This window comes from Pseudoliparis swirei, chromosome 17, assembly GCF_029220125.1.
Source record: "Pseudoliparis swirei isolate HS2019 ecotype Mariana Trench chromosome 17, NWPU_hadal_v1, whole genome shotgun sequence".
Taxonomy (NCBI): Eukaryota; Metazoa; Chordata; class Actinopteri; order Perciformes; family Liparidae; genus Pseudoliparis; species Pseudoliparis swirei.
This window is the reverse complement of record NC_079404.1, coordinates 437,437-458,704: the sequence shown is the minus strand read 5'-3', so window position 1 is coordinate 458,704 and position 21,268 is coordinate 437,437. Positions and strand designations below refer to the sequence as shown.

Below are 21,268 nucleotides of genomic sequence, written 5' to 3'. Positions count from 1 at the left end.
AGAGGATGAGTCTACATCATGGTGAGAGGATGAGTCTACACCATGGTGAGAGGATGAGTCTACACCATGGTGAGAGGATGAGTCTACACCATGGTGAGAGGATGAGTCTACACCATGGTGAGAGGATGAGTCTACACCATGGTGAGAGGATGAGTCTACATCATGGTGAGAGGATGAGTCTACACCATGGTGAGAGGATGAGTCTACACCATGGTGAGAGGATGAGTCTACACCATGGTGAGAGGATGAGTCTACACCATGGTGAGAGGATGAGTCTACACCATGGTGAGAGGATGAGTCTACACCATGGTGAGAGGATGAGTCTACACCATGGTGAGAGGATGAGTCTACAGTGGTGAGAGGATGAGTCTACACCATGGTGAGAGGATGAGTCTACACCATGGTGAGAGGATGAGTCTACAGTGGTGAGAGGATAAGTCTACATCATGGTGAGAGGATGAGTCTACACTATGGTGAGAGGATGAGTCTACAGTGGTGAGAGGATGAGTCTACAGTGGTGAGAGGATGAGTCTACAGTGGTGAGAGGATGAGTCTACAGTGGTGAGAGGATGAGTCTACACCATGGTGAGAGGATGAGTCTACAGTGGCGAGAGGATGAGTCTACACCATGGTGAGAGGATGAGTCTACACCATGGTGAGAGGATGAGTCTACATCATGGTGAGAGGATGAGTCTACACCATGGTGAGAGGATGAGTCTACACCATGGTGAGAGGATGAGTCTACACCATGGTGAGAGAATGAGTCTACACCATGGTGAGAGGATGAGTCTACAGTGGTGAGAGGATGAGTCTACACCATGGTGAGAGGATGAGTCTACAGTGGTGAGAGGATGAGTCTACAGTGGTGAGAGGATGAGTCTACATCATGGTGAGAGGATGAGTCTACACCATGGTGAGAGGATGAGTCTACACCATGGTGAGAGGATGAGTCTACAGTGGTGAGAGGATGAGTCTACAGTGGTGAGAGGATGAGTCTACACCGTGGTGAGAGGATGAGTCTACAGTGGTGAGAGGATGAGTCTACAGTGGTGAGAGGATGAGTCTACACCATGGTGAGAGGATGAGTCTACAGTGGTGAGAGGATGAGTCTACAGTGGTGAGAGGATGAGTCTACATCATGGTGAGAGGATGAGTCTACACCATGGTGAGAGGATGAGTCTACACCATGGTGAGAGGATGAGTCTACAGTGGTGAGAGGATGAGTCTACACCGTGGTGAGAGGATGAGTCTACAGTGGTGAGAGGATGAGTCTACACCATGGTGAGAGGATGAGTCTACAGTGGTGAGAGGATGAGTCTACACCATGGTGAGAGGATGAGTCTACAGTGGTGAGAGGATGAGTCTACAGTGGTGAGAGGATGAGTCTACATCATGGTGAGAGGATGAGTCTACAGTGGTGAGAGGATGAGTCTACAGTGGTGAGAGGATGAGTCTACACCATGGTGAGAGGATGAGTCTACACCATGGTGAGAGGATGAGTCTACATCATGGTGAGAGGATGAGTCTACACCATGGTGAGAGGATGAGTCTACAGTGGTGAGAGGATGAGTCTACAGTGGTGAGAGGATGAGTCTACATCATGGTGAGAGGATGAGTCTACACCATGGTGAGAGGATGAGTCTACATCATGGTGAGAGGATGAGTCTACACCATGGTGAGAGGATGAGTCTACACCATGGTGAGAGGATGAGTCTACACCATGGTGAGAGGATGAGTCTACACCATGGTGAGAGGATGAGTCTACAGTGGTGAGAGGATGAGTCTACATCATGGTGAGAGGATGAGTCTACACCATGGTGAGAGGATGAGTCTACATCATGGTGAGAGGATGAGTCTACACCATGGTGAGAGGATGAGTCTACACCATGGTGAGAGGATGAGTCTACAGTGGTGAGAGGATGAGTCTACACCATGGTGAGAGGATGAGTCTACACCATGGTGAGAGGATGAGTCTACAGTGGTGAGAGGATGAGTCTACAGTGGTGAGAGGATGAGTCTACATCATGGTGAGAGGATGAGTCTACAGTGGTGAGAGGATGAGTCTACAGTGGTGAGAGGATGAGTCTACACCATGGTGAGAGGATGAGTCTACAGTGGTGAGAGGATGAGTCTACATCATGGTGAGAGGATGAGTCTACACAGTGGTGAGAGGATGAGTCTACACCATGGTGAGAGGATGAGTCTACATCATGGTGAGAGGATGAGTCTACACCATGGTGAGAGGATGAGTCTACAGTGGTGAGAGGATGAGTCTACACCATGGTGAGAGGATGAGTCTACACCATGGTGAGAGGATGAGTCTACAGTGGTGAGAGGATGAGTCTACACCATGGTGAGAGGATGAGTCTACAGTGGTGAGAGGATGAGTCTACACCATGGTGAGAGGATGAGTCTACAGTGGTGAGAGGATGAGTCTACAGTGGTGAGAGGATGAGTCTACATCATGGTGAGAGGATGAGTCTACACCATGGTGAGAGGATGAGTCTACAGTGGTGAGAGGATGAGTCTACAGTGGTGAGAGGATGAGTCTACAGTGGTGAGAGGATGAGTCTACACCATGGTGAGAGGATGAGTCTACAGTGGTGAGAGGATGAGTCTACACCATGGTGAGAGGATGAGTCTACACCATGGTGAGAGGATGAGTCTACAGTGGTGAGAGGATGAGTCTACATCATGGTGAGAGGATGAGTCTACACCATGGTGAGAGGATGAGTCTACACCATGGTGAGAGGATGAGTCTACAGTGGTGAGAGGATGAGTCTACACCATGGTGAGAGGATGAGTCTACAGTGGTGAGAGGATGAGTCTACACCATGGTGAGAGGATGAGTCTACAGTGGTGAGAGGATGAGTCTACACCATGGTGAGAGGATGAGTCTACAGTGGTGAGAGGATGAGTCTACACCATGGTGAGAGGATGAGTCTACACCATGGTGAGAGGATGAGTCTACAGTGGTGAGAGGATGAGTCTACACCATGGTGAGAGGATGAGTCTACACCATGGTGAGAGGATGAGTCTACAGTGGTGAGAGGATGAGTCTACAGTGGTGAGAGGATGAGTCTACACCATGGTGAGAGGATGAGTCTACACCATGGTGAGAGGATGAGTCTACACCATGGTGAGAGGATGAGTCTACATCATGGTGAGAGGATGAGTCTACACCATGGTGAGAGGATGAGTCTACAGTGGTGAGAGGATGAGTCTACACCATGGTGAGAGGATGAGTCTACACCATGGTGAGAGGATGAGTCTACAGTGGTGAGAGGATGAGTCTACAGTGGTGAGAGGATGAGTCTACATCATGGTGAGAGGATGAGTCTACACCATGGTGAGAGGATGAGTCTACATCATGGTGAGAGGATGAGTCTACACCATGGTGAGAGGATGAGTCTACACCATGGTGAGAGGATGAGTCTACAGTGGTGAGAGGATGAGTCTACACCATGGTGAGAGGATGAGTCTACATCATGGTGAGAGGATGAGTCTACACCATGGTGAGAGGATGAGTCTACAGTGGTGAGAGGATGAGTCTACACAGTGGTGAGAGGATGAGTCTACACCATGGTGAGAGGATGAGTCTACACCATGGTGAGAGGATGAGTCTACATCATGGTGAGAGGATGAGTCTACACCATGGTGAGAGGATGAGTCTACACCATGGTGAGAGGATGAGTCTACAGTGGTGAGAGGATGAGTCTACACCATGGTGAGAGGATGAGTCTACCATGGTGAGAGGATGAGTCTACATCATGGTGAGAGGATGAGTCTACACCATGGTGAGAGGATGAGTCTACAGTGGTGAGAGGATGAGTCTACACCATGGTGAGAGGATGAGTCTACACCATGGTGAGAGGATGAGTCTACAGTGGTGAGAGGATGAGTCTACATCATGGTGAGAGGATGAGTCTACAGTGGTGAGAGGATGAGTCTACACCATGGTGAGAGGATGAGTCTACAGTGGTGAGAGGATGAGTCTACACCATGGTGAGAGGATGAGTCTACATCATGGTGAGAGGATGAGTCTACACCATGGTGAGAGGATGAGTCTACACCATGGTGAGAGGATGAGTCTACACCATGGTGAGAGGATGAGTCTACACCATGGTGAGAGGATGAGTCTACACCATGGTGAGAGGATGAGTCTACACCATGGTGAGAGGATGAGTCTACAGTGGTGAGAGGATGAGTCTACATCATGGTGAGAGGATGAGTCTACACCATGGTGAGAGGATGAGTCTACATCATGGTGAGAGGATGAGTCTACACCATGGTGAGAGGATGAGTCTACACCATGGTGAGAGGATGAGTCTACAGTGGTGAGAGGATGAGTCTACAGTGGTGAGAGGATGAGTCTACAGTGGTGAGAGGATGAGTCTACACCATGGTGAGAGGATGAGTCTACAGTGGTGAGAGGATGAGTCTACACCATGGTGAGAGGATGAGTCTACACCATGGTGAGAGGATGAGTCTACACCATGGTGAGAGGATGAGTCTACATCATGGTGAGAGGATGAGTCTACAGTGGTGAGAGGATGAGTCTACACCATGGTGAGAGGATGAGTCTACACCATGGTGAGAGGATGAGTCTACACCATGGTGAGAGGATGAGTCTACACCATGGTGAGAGGATGAGTCTACACCATGGTGAGAGGATGAGTCTACAGTGGTGAGAGGATGAGTCTACACCATGGTGAGAGGATGAGTCTACAGTGGTGAGAGGATGAGTCTACACCATGGTGAGAGGATGAGTCTACATCATGGTGAGAGGATGAGTCTACACCATGGTGAGAGGATGAGTCTACATCATGGTGAGAGGATGAGTCTACAGTGGTGAGAGGATGAGTCTACACCATGGTGAGAGGATGAGTCTACACCATGGTGAGAGGATGAGTCTACAGTGGTGAGAGGATGAGTCTACACCATGGTGAGAGGATGAGTCTACAGTGGTGAGAGGATGAGTCTACACCATGGTGAGAGGATGAGTCTACATCATGGTGAGAGGATGAGTCTACACCATGGTGAGAGGATGAGTCTACAGTGGTGAGAGGATGAGTCTACAGTGGTGAGAGGATGAGTCTACACCATGGTGAGAGGATGAGTCTACACCATGGTGAGAGGATGAGTCTACAGTGGTGAGAGGATGAGTCTACACCATGGTGAGAGGATGAGTCTACAGTGGTGAGAGGATGAGTCTACACCATGGTGAGAGGATGAGTCTACAGTGGTGAGAGGATGAGTCTACACCATGGTGAGAGGATGAGTCTACAGTGGTGAGAGGATGAGTCTACACCATGGTGAGAGGATGAGTCTACACCATGGTGAGAGGATGAGTCTACACCATGGTGAGAGGATGAGTCTACACCATGGTGAGAGGATGAGTCTACACCATGGTGAGAGGATGAGTCTACAGTGGTGAGAGGATGAGTCTACACCATGGTGAGAGGATGAGTCTACAGTGGTGAGAGGATGAGTCTACAGTGGTGAGAGGATGAGTCTACAGTGGTGAGAGGATGAGTCTACAGTGGTGAGAGGATGAGTCTACACCATGGTGAGAGGATGAGTCTACAGTGGTGAGAGGATGAGTCTACACCATGGTGAGAGGATGAGTCTACAGTGGTGAGAGGATGAGTCTACACCATGGTGAGAGGATGAGTCTACATCATGGTGAGAGGATGAGTCTACAGTGGTGAGAGGATGAGTCTACAGTGGTGAGAGGATGAGTCTACAGTGGTGAGAGGATGAGTCTACACCATGGTGAGAGGATGAGTCTACAGTGGTGAGAGGATGAGTCTACACCATGGTGAGAGGATGAGTCTACATCATGGTGAGAGGATGAGTCTACAGTGGTGAGAGGATGAGTCTACACCATGGTGAGAGGATGAGTCTACAGTGGTGAGAGGATGAGTCTACACCATGGTGAGAGGATGAGTCTACAGTGGTGAGAGGATGAGTCTACACCATGGTGAGAGGATGAGTCTACAGTGGTGAGAGGATGAGTCTACAGTGGTGAGAGGATGAGTCTACATCATGGTGAGAGGATGAGTCTACACCATGGTGAGAGGATGAGTCTACATCATGGTGAGAGGATGAGTCTACAGTGGTGAGAGGATGAGTCTACACCATGGTGAGAGGATGAGTCTACACCATGGTGAGAGGATGAGTCTACACCATGGTGAGAGGATGAGTCTACACCATGGTGAGAGGATGAGTCTACACCATGGTGAGAGGATGAGTCTACAGTGGTGAGAGGATGAGTCTACAGTGGTGAGAGGATGAGTCTACACCATGGTGAGAGGATGAGTCTACACCATGGTGAGAGGATGAGTCTACAGTGGTGAGAGGATGAGTCTACAGTGGTGAGAGGATGAGTCTACACCATGGTGAGAGGATGAGTCTACACCATGGTGAGAGGATGAGTCTACATCATGGTGAGAGGATGAGTCTACACCGTGGTGAGAGGATGAGTCTACACCGTGGTGAGAGGATGAGTCTACACCGTGGTGAGAGGATGAGTCTACACCGTGGTGAGAGGATGAGTCTACACCGTGGTGAGAGGATGAGTCTACACCATGGTGAGAGGATGAGTCTACAGTGGTGAGAGGATGAGTCTACACCATGGTGAGAGGATGAGTCTACAGTGGTGAGAGGATGAGTCTACAGTGGTGAGAGGATGAGTCTACAGTGGTGAGAGGATGAGTCTACACCATGGTGAGAGGATGAGTCTACACCATGGTGAGAGGATGAGTCTCACTGATGATGTCACCTGAGGATGCTCTTCATCTCATTGAGGACCATGCTCTTCATGTCATTGAGAGGATGCTCTTCATGTCATTGAGGACCATGCTCTTCATCTCATTGAGGAACATGCTCTTCATCTCATTGAGGACCATGCTCTTCATGTCATTGAGGACCATGCTCTTCATCTCATTGAGGAACATGCTCTTCATCTCATTGAGGACCATCTCATTGAGGATCATCTCTCATTGAGGACCATGCTCTTCATGTCATTGAGGACCATGCTCTTCATCTCATTGAGGACCATGCTCTTCATCTCATTGAGGACCATGCTCTTCATCTCATTGAGGACCATGCTCTTCATCTCATTGAGGAACATGCTCTTCATCTCATTGAGGACCATGCTCTTCATCTCATTGAGGACCATGCTCTGCATGTCATTGAGGACCATGCTCTTCATGTCATTGAGGACCATGCTCTTCATCTCATTGAGGACCATGCTCTTCATGTCATTGAGGACCATGCTCTTCATCTCATTGAGGACCATGCTCTTCATCTCATTGAGGAACATGCTCTTCATCTCATTGAGGACCATGCTATTCATCTCATTGAGGAACATGCTCTTCATCTCATTGAGGACCATGCTCTTCATCTCATTGAGGAACATGCTATTCATCTCATTGAGGAACATGCTCTTCATCTCATTGAGGACCATGCTCTTCATCTCATTGAGGAACATGCTCATCTCATTGAGGACCATGCTCTTCATCTCATTGAGGACCATACTCTTCATCTCATTGAGGAACATGCTCTTCATCTCATTGAGGACCATGCTCTTCGTCTCATTGAGGAACATGCTCTTCGTCTCATTGAGGACCATGCTCTTCATCTCATTGAGGAACATGCTCTTCATCTCATTGAGGACCATGCTCTTCATTTCATTGAGGAACATGCCCTTCATCTCATTGAGGAACATGCCCTTCATCTCATTGAGGACCATGCTCTTCATCTCATTGAGGAACATGCTCTTCATCTCATTGAGGACCATGCTCTTCATCTCATTGAGGACCATGCTCTTCATCTCATTGAGGAACATGCCCTTCATCTCATTGAGGACCATGCTCTTCATCTCATTGAGGAACATGCTCTTCATCCGTTGAAGGGACATTTCAAACTGTAGTTCATTTGAGTTCTCTCTCCTTCCTTCTGAATGTGCAGTCTTAGCATAACGTAAAATATCGTAATATATTGTAACATTGTAACGTATTGTAACATATCGTAACATATCATAACATATTGAAACTTATCGTAACATAACATTACATATCATAACTTATCATAATATATCGTAACACAACGTTACATAGAGTAACTTATCGTAACATATCGTAACGTTACATATCATAACATATTGTAACATATCGTAACGTATCGTAACGTATTGTAACGTATCGTATTATATTGTAACTAGGGCTGTCAGCGTTAACACGTTAATCTATGCGATTAATTTGGCCGCGTTAATGCACTAACATATTTTAACGCAATTAACGCAACTTTGTTTACTTCCGGTGTGCCTTGAAGTTTTTACACTCAAACCGAGTGTCAAGCCGCGGCAGTACGGTTTAACACTGTTTCAATTATTTCTCCGCGAAAATAAGGAGCATAAATCAGTTTAACTCGTGGATGAATCAGTCGTGTTTCCTCCTGCTCCTCCTTCCTCCCGTCTCCCCCTCTGACACACAGAGGAACGGAGGGGCGACGTGTCGGGGGACGCGGCGCGGAAAGAACTCGTCACACGAAACCTTCACCGTGATTGGTCAATCCATTTGTCTGTCAACAGTTTGGGGAAAAAACAACCAATGAACACTCAGTAAATCACAAAGGACCTCCCACCTCACAGGTGAGGCTCATTTAGCAGCCTGTCAGTCAGAGAGCAGAGAACACGGCGGGAGGACAATGAGCCTCATTGAATAGAGCTGAGATTGTTCTGGAATGTTTGATGTAGAACACGGGGGTATGTGTCATATGCTAACGCCTTTAAAAGGTGAATTTTTGTATTTTTTGTCAAATGTATAAAATGCCCCAGCCTCCAGAGGGTTAACGTGACATATGTGAATGTCAGTCAGTTACCAAGGCCACTGGTTCTGCTGTTCAGTGGTAAAGATGACAGGACCAATGGGGTCTCAATATACTTCTTTTTTTTTTACTAATCTGATGTTTCACTGAAGAAACAATTTATCATCCACGATATTAAATACCTCGCTGGCACTTTATAGGTAGGAGCCTCTTTGAAAACACAGCTCTGTGTGAAGTTTGGTCTTTAAAAAGAATGAACTTTTAACTTTTAATTGCGATTCATCGCGATGAATCGCGATTAATGAATTTCAAAATGTGCGATTAATTAGTTAAATTTTTTTAATCGATTGACAGCCCTAATTGTAACATAACGTAACATATCGTAACGTTACATATCATAACATATTGTAACATCGTAACGTATCGTAACATATCGTAACGTATCGTAACATATCGTAACATATCGTATTATATTGTAACATAACGTAACATATCTTAACATATCGTAACATATCGTAACACAAGTTGGATGTGGTAGCCACGCTACTGGTCACGTTCTCAACCGCTACAGGAAAGATTGCATCCACATCTTGGAGAAGCGTTCATGTTCCCTTGAGGATGGCGCCATCGAGGCGATCCCTTGACCCTTGACCCCTAGCGCCACCATGAGGTGGACTCGACAACTAGCCGACTGGCCGCGTTGTTCATGTTCCCCTGGGGATGAACGGTCATCGCGTGTCATCCATCGGGCCAGGTTGTGAACCTCCACACGTTCAGCAGAAATGAATAAAATAAAGATTCATTAAACCCAAATTACTATTTGTTTATTCTTGTAAACTTTCTTCTCAACATTTTGTTGATTTGTATGTATTGTATTAATATGTAACTTGTCGACACACTTTTACATGTTCAACTGAATATATTAGCATTTAATGAAGATTCACGAATTGGATGTGCATAAATAGAACCCCTTGATGTCACTACAATTAGTATCAAATTCAAACGAGTCCTGGGATCATCTCACGATGAGACAGAGACGAGTTCCTTTCACCCAAATGGTCTAAAGAAAGGTTTGCATGGACGCCACAGGATTAGGATGTAATGTATGTTTTATGCTGTTTTCTCTCAGGTGATAAACAGCGGGCTGCTGTTCACGGCCACAGCAGCCGCGTTGGGCGCCTCCTACCTGCTCATCAAAAACCCTCCAGACATCAACAAGCTCATCGTCCCCGCTGAGAGAATGTGGGCGGGGCTTGTGGCTCTCCGGACCGCCTGAGACCCCCTGGGACCCCATGAGACCGGCTCTGATCTTACAGAGAAATAATGATTGTCCTCACTCTGCGAGATGATTGTTGTAGGATTGAGTCCTTCATGATGGAGGAGCTGGACTGAGTGGGTTATTTACATGACCTCAAGTGTACGTAGATGCGTAGACATGAATAATGCATGAATTACAATTAAAAGAGAATTTGTGCGTAAAATGAACGATGCTGTTTTTCTGCTATTTCCACATCACCTGATATTATCTTCTTCTAGGTAAACCGTCCACTTCACGAGATGTGCTCTGCTTTACGAGAACATATACGCGTGCTAAATACATGCATTTAATTATAAATAAATGAGTTTAACAAACATAATGTACGTTGGCCTTTCAATATAAATTGGTTAAAGTTATCAGAAAATCAAATGTGTGAGACATGTCTTTACTCTGATAGCACATGGTTCTGTGGACATGTCTTTAATGTGATAGCACATGGTTCTGTGGACATGTCTTTACTCTGATAGCACATGGTTCTGTGGACATGTCTTTACTCTGATAACATATGGTTCTGTGGACATGTCTTTACTCTGATAACACATGGTTCTGTGGACATGTCTACTCTGATAGCACATGGTTCTGTGGACATGTCTTTAATGTGATAGCACATGGTTCTGTGGACATGTCTTTACTCTGATAACACATGGTTCTGTGGACATGTCTTTACTCTAACACATGGTTCTGTGGACATGTCTTTACTCTGATAACATATGGTTCTGTGGACATGTCTTTACTCTGATAACACATGGTTCTGTGGACATGTCTTTACTCTAACACATGGTTCTGTGGACATGTCTTTACTCTGATAACACATGGTTCTGTGGACATGTCTTTACTCTAACACATGGTTCTGTGGACATGTCTTTACTCTGATAGCACATGGTTCTGTGGACATGTCTTTACTCTGATAGCACATGGTTCTGTGGACATGTCTTTACTCTAACACATGGTTCTGTGGACATGTCTTTACTCTGATAGCACATGGTTCTGTGGACATGTCTTTACTCTGATAACATGGTTCTGTGGACATGTCTTTACTCTGATAGCACATGGTTCTGTGGACATGTCTTTACTCTAGCACATGGTTCTGTGGACATGTCTTTACTCTGATAACATGGTTCTGTGGACATGTCTTTACTCTGATAACACATGGTTCTGTGGACATGTCTTTACTCTGATAACACATGGTTCTGTGGACATGTCTTTACTCTGATAGCACATGGTTCTGTGAGACATGTCTTTACTCTGATAGCACATGGTTCTGTGGACATGTCTTTACTCTGATAGCACATGGTTCTGTGAAACATGTCTTTACTCTGATAGCACATGGTTCTGTGGACATGTCTTTACTCTGATAGCACATGGTTCTGTGGACATGTCTTTACTCTAGCACATGGTTCTGTGGACATGTCTTTACTCTGATAACATGGTTCTGTGGACATGTCTTTACTCTGATAACACATGGTTCTGTGGACATGTCTTTACTCTGATAGCACATGGTTCTGTGAGACATGTCTTTACTCTGATAGCACATGGTTCTGTGGACATGTCTTTACTCTAACACATGGTTCTGTGGACATGTCTTTACTCTAACACATGGTTCTGTGGACATGTTGTATCTTTACTTTGAGTAGAGTTAGTTTCCATCCCATAATGCCTGATCTTCTATCTGAAGACACTCGCTCCCTCACACTGATGGAGGTCTTTCTATCAGCTCCGAACCTCCGTCATCTGATCTATTCATATCCCACAGCCGAGGAGGTGATGGAGGAGCTCCGAGGTCCCTCATCTCCTCGTCTCCTAGTCCCTCGTCTCCCCGTCTCCTCATGTCCTCGCTCCTTATCTCCTCATGTGTTCATATCCTCATATTCTTGTCTCCTCATCCCCTTGTCTCCTCATCTCCTAGTCCCTCGTCATCTAATCTATTGATAGCCGACAGCCGAGGAGGTGATGAAGGAGCTCCGAGGTCCCTCATCTCATCTCCTTGTCTCCTCATCTCCTCATGCTCTCATGCCCTCATCTCCTTGTCTCCTCATCTCATCTCCTCATGCCCTCATCTCCTCATGCCCTCATCTCCTCATGCCCTCATCTCCTTGTCTCCTCATCTCATTTCCTCATGCCCTCATCTCCTCATCTTCTTGTCTCCTCATCTCATCTCCTCATGCCCTCATCTCCTCATGCCCTCATCTCCTCATGCCCTCATCTCCTCATCTCCTCGTCTCCTCATCTCCTCGTCTCCTCGTCTCCTCATCTCCTCGTCTTCTCATCTCCTCATCTCCTCATCTCCTCGTCTCCTCATCTCCTCATCTCATCTCCTCATGCCCTCATGCCCTCATCTCCTCATGCCCTCATCTCCTCATCTCCTCATCTCCTCATCTCCTCATCTCCTCGTCTCCTCATCTCCTCGTCTCCTCATCTCCTCATCTCCTCGTCTCCTCGTCTCATCTCCTCATCTCCTCGTCTCCTCGTCTCCTCATCTCCTCGTCTCCTCGTCTCCTCATCTCCTCGTCTCCTCGTCTCCTCATCTCCTCGTCTCCCCTTCGTATCCTCCTATCAGCTCCGGACCTCCGTCATCTAATCTATTGATAGCCGACAGCCGAGGAGGTGATGAAGGAGCTCCGAGGTCCCTCATCTCATCTCCTTGTCTCCTCATCTCCTCTCATCTAATGACCCTCCTGCAGGAGACAGCTCTCGTCCCGCTAGAGATGCTGGAGGAGAGATGCGTTCAGGAGCTGCTTCCAATCGGATCTCTTTATTGAATCCATTCACAGCAAAGTATGATGCTTTATGGTTTATGGTTGAAGGCGCCGAGGCTCGTTCTCCACGTCCGGTACCGTCCCAACTCGGGTCCACAACCGGCTTCTCCCCCACTCAGTTCTGCTGGAGGTTCGGACCAGATCCTTTCAGGTGCAAAGGCATCCTGATTGGTGGGAAGTCCCGCCCCCCCTCGCGGCTCACAGCGGCCTCACTTGGAAGACGTTGACCTCCGAGGACTCCCGGGCCTCCGAGGTCACGTCCAGCTGGTGGAAGTCGTTGCTGGTGATGATGAAGACGATGGAGGAGGAGCTGAAGGTCACCCTCTTCTTGGGCCGCTTCCTGCCGCCGCCGCACGCCGCCCGCGACGCCACGATCGGTCGGATGGGGCGGCGCTGCACCGCAGCCACCAGGGGGCGCTCTTTGAGGCCGCAGGAGAGCCGCGAGCAGAGCAGCCGCAGCAGGCAGCGCCGGAACTGAAGAGGGAGGAGAGGGAGCTCCAACACTCAGAGGAAACCATGAGGAAGATTCTGTTCTCATTATGGAATGAGTTGTTTCTAACAGCAGAAAAACTGAATATTCTGCATTATTTAGTTTAAAAAGCCAACAGCAATGCTCATAAAAATAAACAAGCAATAAAATAGAAAATACACAAACACAAACTTTCTTCTAGTCAAACTGGAGCATCACGAGAGGAGGACGTGAGTCTCGCTGCGGTCGACTAAACACGGGAAGCGGCCAATCAGAACGCTCCATTCCAGGCGCCGGTCGAACCTCTCCTCTCACCTCAAGACGGACGACCGGTTCTAAACGGAGCTTGAAGAGATGGAACTAGTTCACATCTCCATCATTCACAGACTCACGACCCACCTTCCTGCTCCTGAACACGTAGATCAGGGGGTTGGCCGTGGCGAGGAGCGAGGGCATGACGGCCGCCGCGGGAGACGCCACGGCGTACAGAGATCATCAGCAGGAACATGGCGGCCGGCTTCTTCTCGTGCCGCGAGACCTCGATGACCGGAACCGCCTGGAGGAGGAGCGCTGTGACCAGATGCATGCTGGGAAGGCGAGGAAGGTGGGGAAGGCGAGGAAGGGGAGGAAGGGGATGAAGGTGAGGAAGGGGAGGAAGGTGAGGAAGGGGATGAAGGGGAGGAAGGTGAGGAAGGTGAGGAAGGGGATGAAGGTGATGAAGGTGAGGAAGGGGATGAAGGTGAGGAAGGGGATGAAGGTGAGGAAGGGGATGAAGGGGATGAAGGTGAGGAAGGGGATGAAGGTGATGAAGGCGAGGAAGGGGATGAAGGGGATGAAGGTGAGGAAGGGGATGAAGGTGAGGAAGGGGATGAAGGTGAGGAAGGTGGGGAAGGCGAGGAAGGGGATGAAGGGGATGAAGGTGAGGAAGGTGAGGAAGGTGATGAAGGTGAGGAAGGTGGGGAAGGCGAGGAAGGGGAGGAAGGGGATGAAGGTGATGAAGGTGAGGAAGGTGTGGAAGGTGAGGAAGGGGATGAAGGTGATGAAGGCGAGGAAGGGGATGAAGGGGATGAAGGTGAGGAAGGGGATGAAGGGGATGAAGGTGAGGAAGGGGATGAAGGTGAGGAAGGTGAGGAAGGGGATGAAGGTGAGGAAGGTGAGGAAGGGGATGAAGGTGAGGAAGGGGATGAAGGTGAGGAAGGTGAGGAAGGGGATAAAGGTGAGGAAGGGGATGAAGGTGAGGAAGGTGAGGAAGGTGGGAGACAGGTCGATGTTTCCTCATCTTCTTTCCTGTCCTGGTCATAATCTTGTGACCCTTCTGACCCCCAAAGATGGGAACAACTGACTTAAGGAGATAACTGTTTCCACGGAGTAAAGCTACAGAGATAAGCCCCGCCCCCTCTAAGCCCCGCCTCCTCTAAGGCGCGAATGAATCAAATATTAATCAGACTGTGTTTCCTATTTTCTAACCTCATTTGGCACCTGTCAGTCACTTACAAGCATTTCTAATATGTTCTCTCTCTTATTGATTGAGGCCGGTTACAGTTGGTGTTGCACCACGTCGAGTTGACCACTGGGTGGCGCATGAGGTTAAATAATCAGCAGGAAGGTTTTTAATCACTGTGATGCATTTAACACCCTTGCGCGCGCGCACACACACACACACACACACACACACACACACACACACACACACACACACACACACACACACACACACACACACACACACACACACACACACACACACACACACACACACACACACACCGGGGGACTTGGAGGTGAGATTCGGTATAAAATCAGGACTCAGAGACGTAGCGCAAAATAAAGTGTCGTTTAATAAAACGTATAGGAGAAGGGGGGAATGGGCATCTAACGGCAACAAAGGATTCTTCCCGGTCGGGGTCTTTGGTCTTTGGTCTCACACCTGGTGTGAGACGGTTCTGATCTCCTGTATGGGCCGAGCAAAGCAGAGAGGTGAGAGGGTCCAGTTCCCTCCTCTCCTGAGGTTCCCCCGTTCCTTCTCTCCTGAGGTTCCCCCGTATGGAGGACTCAAAATGACTTAAGTATAAATAAATAAATAAATAAATGCATGAATAAATATGGGAATAAATAAATAAATGCTTAAATAAATGTATAAATAAATAAATAAATGCTTAAATAAATGTATTTATTTAAATTATATTCAAGGGTGTAAATAAAAGATAGTAAACACTGAAAATAACATGTTTATTTTGTATTTAAATGTAATATATATTTCTACATTTAAAAAAATATGTAAAACATTTATAATATTTAAAATATTTAATATTTTTTTAAATTATTTAAATATTTAAAACTATATATAACGTTTCATGGTACAAGTAAATATGCGCCTCATCAACAAAGTATATATACAAATAAAATATACTCAAGGACATACATAAAAGATAGTAACACTGAAAATGACATGTTTATTCTGTATTTAAATGTAATAAACCATCTCTAAACTATTACTAGGAGTGGCATCATCGCCTGAGCCCACAAGGGAGTCCGGCCTTCTCATCACGGGGACAGAGACGTCGTCGACCTGCTAGGAAAAGATGGCGAGTGATGTCACCCACATCTATAAGGGGAGATACCTCCTAAGCCCCGCCCCTAAGCCCCTCCCCCTCTCACAGCCTTTCCCCTGCTTGGCATTGGAGGAATTCTCAGAGGGAAATACAGCGAAGAGCAAATATATAAATACCTCCTCTGGGTGAATATAGGTTGCAAAGCAGAGCACCCACAGGTGCTGCCCTACTGGGGGGGGGGGGGGGGGGCTGCCCTTTGAAGGGACAGAATAAAGACACGGGGATCTGAGAAAGACTCACATGATCACTTTGGTTTCATTCCCTCGGCCTGCCTTAGAAGGAGAAGAGCGGTACATCCGTCACAGCTCGGCCCACGCGCGAATAAATATGAATAAATATGAATAAATCAGGAATTGTTTGCCGTGTGTGATGATTGTCGTAAATTAAGCCGATTTAAAATGGCAAGCGAGACTTTTAGCCGATCCAGAGCATAATATCATGGTCATCATAAAGCTGAGAGGAGGCCACTGACTGAGGTAATGAGCGTTATCTGGTGTTTATTGGACAGGCCAGAAGAAACACTGGATTCAAAAGGAAAGCCCACAAGTCAAAAAGAATAATGGTGAATTCTCTTATTACAATAACTCAGGCAGAGAAATGTCAATAAGCTCAAAACTGTCTTGTATGCAGCAATATATACTGGGGCGGCTTTAGCTCAGTGGGGTATTCTTTCTTTTTATGACCTTCAGCACTAATTGGGCAAGTCTCATGTATAAATATCTGTTACTGGTGCTTAATTACAAATTATACTAATTTGTAAAGTCTACAAATAATTTAAAAAAACAGCATTTAATATCGCAATTCACTTAAATTACAGTTAATGGCTGTTTTTAAATTCTTCTCACAAGACATTGTGCCGATTCCCGTGAGTCGGCACACTGTAATGCCGGCAGGGAAATGAAGCGCGGAGCTCTGGTTGAGATCTGGTTGAGCTCTGGTTGAGCTCTGGTTGAGATCTGGTTGAGATCTGGTTGAGCTCTGGTTGAGATCTGGTTGAGCTCTGGTTGAGATCTGGTTGAGCTCTGGTTGAGATCTGGTTGAGCTCTGGTTGAGATCTGGTTGAGATCTGGTTGAGCTCTGGTTGAGCTCTGGTTGAGATCTGGTTGAGCTCTGGTTGAGCTCTGGTTGAGATCTGGTTGAGATCTGGTTGAGATCTGGTTGAGCTCTGATTGAGATCTGGTTGAGCTCTGGTTGAGATCTGGTTGAGCTCTGGTTGAGCTCTGATTGAGATCTGGTTGAGATCTGGTTGAGCTCTGGTTGAGCTCTGGTTGAGATCTGGTTGAGATCTGGTTGAGCTCTGGTTGAGCTCTGGTTGAGATCTGGTTGAGCTCTGGTTGAGCTCTGGTTGAGATCTGGTTGAGCTCTGGTTGAGATCTGGTTGAGCTCTGGTTGAGATCTGGTTGAGCTCTGGTTGAGCTCTGGTTGAGATCTGGTTGAGCTCTGGTTGAGCTCTGGTTGAGCTCTGGTTGAGATCTGGTTGAGCTCTGGTTGAGCTCTGGTTGAGATCTGGTTGAGATCTGATTGAGCTCTGGTTGAGCTCTGGTTGAGATCTGGTTGAGCTCTGGTTGAGCTCTGGTTGAGATCTGGTTGAGCTCTGGTTGAGCTCTGGTTGAGATCTGCTTGAGCTCTGGTTGAGATCTGGTTGAGCTCTGGTTGAGATCTGGTTGAGCTCTGGTTGAGACCTGGTTGAGCTCTGGTTGAGCTCTGGTTGAGATCTGGTTGAGCTCTGGTTGAGATCTGGTTGAGCTCTGGTTGAGCTCTGGTTGAGCTCTGGTTGAGATCTGGTTGAGCTCTGGTTGAGCTCTGGTTGAGATCCGGTTGAGCTCCGGTTGAGATCTGGTTGAGATCCGGTTGAGCTCTGGTTGAGATCTGGTTGAGCTCTGGTTGAGATCTGGTTGAGCTCTGGTTGAGCTCTGGTTGAGATCTGGTTGAGCTCTGGTTGAGCTCTGGTTGAGCTCTGGTTGAGATCTGGTTGAGCTCTGATTGAGCTCTGGTTGAGATCTGGTTGAGCTCTGGTTGAGCTCTGGTTGAGATCTGGTTGAGCTCTGGTTGAGATCTGGTTGAGCTCTGGTTGAGATCTGGTTGAGCTCTGGTTGAGCTCTGGTTGAGCTCTGGTTGAGCTCAACCAGAGTTCCGAGCGCCGAGTCAGCAGATCTGTAGAACGCTGGAGTCCAGATCGTCGTGCTCAGCACCCCAAAGGAAATGTTCTGCTTCCGAGGTTCTGACTATCATTCATGGCGCTCGATGTTGGAGCGGCTACAAAGAGCATCGGCGTGGATAACATCTCCATGACCGACACATGGTTCACAAGAACATGTCCACGTATTACACACACACAGAAAGGTTCTGAAATGGTTCTCTAAAAGACTTTGTGGTTCGACGGAGAACCGTCACCCAAGAACCTTTAGAGGTTCTTTGAAGACTCTTGAGGGAAATGGTTCTTTAAAGAACCCTGGTTTGAAAGGTTCTTTAAGGAACCAGTAATGGTGCCTTAAACAATGTTTGAAGGTTCTTTGAGGCACCTTTAGGTTCTATGGCGTCACTCTGAAGAACCATTTTCTCCGATATGTTCCTTCTGGATGTGAAGTACCGAGTTTGGGTCGTTCTGCGCTGCCGGACCTTTACAGGTGAAGACAAGAGGAGCTTCATCCCGCTGCAGCGGGGGACGTCTCGTTGCTGTCGGCGAGCGGCTCCCTCGCCGTGCGGAGGCCAGAGGGCCCGCTCGGCCCTCGGCTGCGAGGTCGGTGGAACACTTCTCTGCTCTGAGGCTCTTTCTCTGGGCCAAAAGCTCTTCATCTGTGAACTGACAGCTTCACCTGAGCCCAGGAAACGGAGGAGCGTGATCCCGGATCACCGATGTGCCTGAGGAACATTTATAATGTTTTCCAATAATTAACTTGAAATGTAAAAGGCTTTTTGTCTCCAGAATTTAGATTTGTATTGGATGTTTGGTGTATGTTGTGTATCCCCCAACCCACGTGTGTCACCATCCTCCTGAGCCATCAAAGTCAAAGGGAAAGAATTTAGCAATTAGGCTTTTTTTTCTTCAGAAAAGCAAATTACAAGGCAGCAGGTACAGTGGCAACACCATGTGTCCTCCCTCGCTACACTCCGTCTTCAGGAACACCATTTTGACTTCACCAAGAATACAAAGGAACATTTGTTTTGGGGGGAATTTATCTTTAGAAAGATGCAAGCAAAGTGAAAAACGGTCAACGCTCAGCCAAACGCAGTGAGACAAGCAGAACAGTGTTCAGAGTCTGTGGGCGTCACAATGTGTGGCTGTTTCTACAGCCACAAGGAGCGGCCGAGCAGAGGCTCTTCAGGTCAGACTCAACCACACCGTGTGGACTTTCCGTCTCTTATATCTTTTTTTCCGGCCTCCAGAGAAGTCAGAAACGAGACAAGAGACACCGGTTACATAATTAAAATACAGATGCAGTGACTTGCGTTCGACAAACCTTTATGCATTGAGGGCACGGAGCCAACAAACCATAATCTGCACTGAACTCAGAGCCCAGGTTGCAGCATGTGTCGGTATTTGTGTTGGACTTCATGAAACTCTGGTATTTCCTGGTATTTTCTTTCCAGGAATACGGCTCATACGTTACGCAACACGTGCCGGTTGGTCGCGATCTCCTCTTGGTCCACGTCTGTCATCAAGTCAATGATGTACCTTCTGCAGGTATAAGCATGGGAATTACCTTGAGGGGAAAGGTTGTCATTCCTCAGACTGTGGGATGGACTCGTGTTGGGACTCGGCCGTGACCGAGCGGTTCTCCTGTCGGGTCTCACGGCGGCTGCAGAAGCCTCGGCCCGTGGCGATAGTTTATGGACCTTCTGAGTCAGGAGGGTCTGACTAGTGGAATCAATCCCAGATCATAATTAGCATATCAAATGATCTGTGGATGTGTCAGGAGAGCGTTCGGGAAAGCCTTGATAAAGCCTCCATCGAGCCTCCGTTGACTCACGCTCATGGTTCTCCACCCCAGAAATAGAGACGCAGGAGAACGGACATCGAACGCTTTTCATGGTCATTTGTTACTTGTAATAGTGACCAAACAAATCTGTGCTGTGCGGTCGCAGCTCGCCGGGTTAGCTCTAGTGATAACTCATTAGCTCTAGTAACAGCTGATAGCATTCGCTGTTATTATAGCTAGGCCTAATACTAGATTTAATACTATTATATAGCTCATAGTGTTAGCTGTTACTATAGCTAATACTACATGTAATACTAGCTGTAGCTGTAGGTAACTAGCTAATAGTATTATATGCTACTATAGCTAATAGTATTAGCTATAGTAATAACTAATACTGTTAGCTACGACTAGCTGCTACTATTAGCTGTAGTCATAACTCACAGTATTAGCTGTAGGTAACTAGCTTGACGTTCTCTAGCAGGGAGTGAGGAGCCGGTGTTGCACATGGTGGATTTGACAAGCTAGTCTCCTAGCCAGCGGTCCACTCGGGACCCAGCTAGCTTGTAGCGTTCACGCTACACTGGTCCCAGTCGATCAGGTCATCTGGCGGTCGCCATGTGCTTTCTTCGACGTTGAGACGCTGGTGTGCGAATGAAGCAACGGGTTGTTGAGCTCGACTCATGTCTCTCTGTCTCTTTGCTGCTCCGCTGCTGGTTGATCTCACACCTCCACCCTCGTGGGCCGGGACCACCCACACGCAGCTTACTTCAGACACGGAAGTTAGCCCGCTAACAATGGCACATGTACACAAAGAGCTCTGACCATTCTGCTGCGTTGGATCTCCATTCTACTCCTATTCTATTTCTATGTGCACTGACAAGAAGGGGGGGGGGTGACCACGGCTGCACTGCTGGTCAACACACCTTAACTAGACTATTGAACAACGTGTACCTGCTGTAAGCTCGTGCTTTACAACCTCATTCTGGTCGTAGGTAGCGTGGCTCAGAGGCTGGAGACCCCCCCCCCCCCCACCACACACACACACACACACTTGAAACAGCTGATTTATGTCTGTCTTGGACACTTGTGCTCTGTGGCTGGAATGCAGGGAATGTCAAAGACCTCCTCCTCTGCCGTCCACACGCAAACAAATGGAGCAGGCGCCTGGTTGGGCAGAAAAGGCCCCCTGATGCCCCCACTGAGGGACACAGAATGTGAGGAATGTCAGAGGCGAGGAAACAAATCCGTTGTGTCCGTCTTTCTTAACTGGCGTCGGCCCGGTTGGCCTTCTCTCTCCAGCCTCTCCTATCATCTGTTTTAGGGGTTTTAACATTCACTTCAGTTCACCTGCCAAAACAATG

At 47.6% G+C, this 21,268-nt stretch overlaps 1 protein-coding gene across 1 annotated transcript; it reads right to left on the bottom strand.

The window, feature by feature from the left end:
• Positions 1-12,882: 12,882 nt before the first annotated feature.
• opn3 (opsin 3) lies at positions 12,883-13,946 on the bottom strand. Its single transcript, XM_056436170.1, has 2 exons — positions 13,775-13,946; positions 12,883-13,380 (listed from the first exon to the last, which is right to left on the bottom strand). Exons 1-2 carry the CDS (start codon positions 13,829-13,831, stop codon positions 13,105-13,107), a joined length of 333 nt encoding a protein of 110 aa, XP_056292145.1. The 5' UTR covers positions 13,832-13,946; the 3' UTR covers positions 12,883-13,104.
• Between the last annotated feature and the right edge of the window lie 7,322 nt (positions 13,947-21,268).